The sequence below is a fragment of the Chrysemys picta genome, chromosome 13, assembly GCF_011386835.1.
Source record: "Chrysemys picta bellii isolate R12L10 chromosome 13, ASM1138683v2, whole genome shotgun sequence".
Taxonomy (NCBI): domain Eukaryota; kingdom Metazoa; phylum Chordata; order Testudines; family Emydidae; genus Chrysemys; species Chrysemys picta.
This window is the reverse complement of record NC_088803.1, coordinates 20659238-20661341: the sequence shown is the minus strand read 5'-3', so window position 1 is coordinate 20661341 and position 2104 is coordinate 20659238. Positions and strand designations below refer to the sequence as shown.

Sequence of the window (2104 nt, the reverse complement as noted above, 5' to 3'; positions counted from 1 at the left end):
TAAGGCCACACTGCTTCTTGTAGGTCTGAAGTATGTTCTCTGGCACTGTAGACTAGTTTATGAGCTGGCCAAAGTATTCACTACAGACTTAGGCTGGGACATCCAATGAGTTGGGGGCCAACCTCCATTATGCTCTTTAAAACCACAGCCTGACCTCCTTCATTAAACATTCAGCTTTGGAGGGCTACAAAGTTTTCTGAATCAAGATGTGATATAGCTGAGAGCGAGACATTGGCGAGGGGTCCTCAGAACTATGGTGCAGAGTCTGCTGCTGGAGGGAGAGAATTTTGAAGGCACATTGTAAGTCAAAGGTATTTGGGCACCCAACTCCTATTTGTGTCTTTTAAAATTTGATCCACAAAATATAGAAGTAAAACATTGTTGTGAAGAATCACAGGAATTGGGTGTCTGTGTCTTTGAAATGCTGTATGTAGTCAATACCAAATAACTTTATTTTGTCTTTCCACTCTTCATTTTTTTTCTTTTCATCACTTCTCCTTTCCATATTTCTTTCTCCTGTCTCTTTCTCCACCTTTCCTCTGCTTCTTACTATTGCTTTCTATTTCTTATGTTCTTTTTTCTTCTTCTTTGTGTTTTTCTCCCACATTTTTCTTTCTTTGCTGCTTGATTTTGTGCCTCTCAGCATGGAGTGGGAGAACAACACCAGATTCCAGGAGTTCATCCTGATGGGATTCCCAACTGTCCCGGAGCTGCAAGTGCTTCTCTTCATGGGATTCTTGGTGGCTTATTTGTTGACCCTCCTGGAGAACGTGGTCATCATCACCCTGATCAAGACAAACGATAACCTACACAAGCCTATGTATTTCTTCCTCAGCAACCTCTCCTTCCTGGAGGCCTGGTACATCACAGTTACTGTCCCAAAACTGCTGGTTAATTTCCTATTGGAGAGCAAGAGCATCTCCTTTGTGGGATGCATGACACAACTCTACTTCTTCAGTTCCCTCATATGCACCGAGTGCGTGCTCCTGGCGGTCATGGCCTATGACCGGTATGTGGCCATCTGCAACCCACTGCGCTACCCAGTCATGATGACTCACCAGCTCTGCCTGCAGCTAGCGGTGGGCTCCTGGCTAGTGGGCTTCCTGGCTTCCATGCTGAAGGTCATCTTCATCTCCCAGCTGTCGTTCTGCGGGTCCAATGTCATCAACCACTTCTTCTGTGATATCAGTCCTTTATTGAACATGGCCTGCACAGACATGACAGTGGCAGAGATAGTGGACTTCATCCTGGCTTTGTTCATCCTGCTGGTCCCGCTGTCCATCACCATTGTCTCCTATGTCTGCATCATCGGCAGCATCTTGCGCATCCCCACTGCCCAGGGCAAGAGGAAGGCCTTCTCCACTTGCGCGTCCCACCTCACTGTGGTTGTCATCTTCTTCTCAGCCACCCTCTTCATGTACGCCCGGCCCAAGAGGATCCACCCTTTTGACTTGAACAAACTGGTTTCGGTGGTGTACACGATCGTCACCCCCATGCTAAACCCCTTCATCTACTGCCTGAGGAACCAGGAAGTGAAGGGAGCTCTGAGGAGAGCTTTCTATGGTGTGAATGCTGTCCACAAGGTTCCTATCCTGGTCACCATCTCTCAGTAGGACAGAGAATTCCCTACTGGTGAAAAATTAGGTGTGAAGGCAAGAAGGAAGGTGGAGCACACTTATGATGGAATTTAAAGCTGGTAGTTATGGAGACTCTGTTTGCAGTACAAGATGGGTGCTCAAAAGCCTGAGGCAACCACATAGCCAGTCTGTCTCCAGAAGCCTCAATACCGAATCTGCTTTCTAGTCAGTATATCCAAATCCTGTCTCTTCTTTGCCTTCAGGGGACCATAAAATAGGACATGGCTGAGGTGTAAAAATGTCAGTATGGGTTGGAAGGTCCTGGAATTTGGGTTGCGTTTTAGACCTGGTGTTCCAATGCCAGCCAATATTTGGTGTCTAATAGTCAAAGAGATTTGGAAATTGGGATATAGACTATGGAGTTAAGTCCCCAAGGGAACAGATGGGAGGCCAATCTCCTGGGATAAGGCTGGACAAAGTCCTAGAAATGTTCTGCCGTGATAACTTTTTCATTGGCCCTAAGGAAT

General features: G+C 46.6%; 1 protein-coding gene across 1 annotated transcript; it reads left to right on the top strand.

Annotated features, from left to right (window-relative positions):
• The first annotated feature begins 644 nt into the window (after positions 1 to 644).
• LOC101944958 (olfactory receptor 6B1) lies at positions 645 to 1613 on the top strand. Its single transcript, XM_065565224.1, has one exon. It carries the CDS (start codon positions 645 to 647, stop codon positions 1611 to 1613), a length of 969 nt encoding a protein of 322 aa, XP_065421296.1.
• The last annotated feature ends 491 nt before the right edge of the window (positions 1614 to 2104 follow it).

Coding starts and splice junctions, on each gene's coding strand:
- LOC101944958 (XM_065565224.1), top strand. CDS start 645: ATGGAGTGGGAGAACAACACCAGATTCCAGGAGTTCATCCTGATGGGA.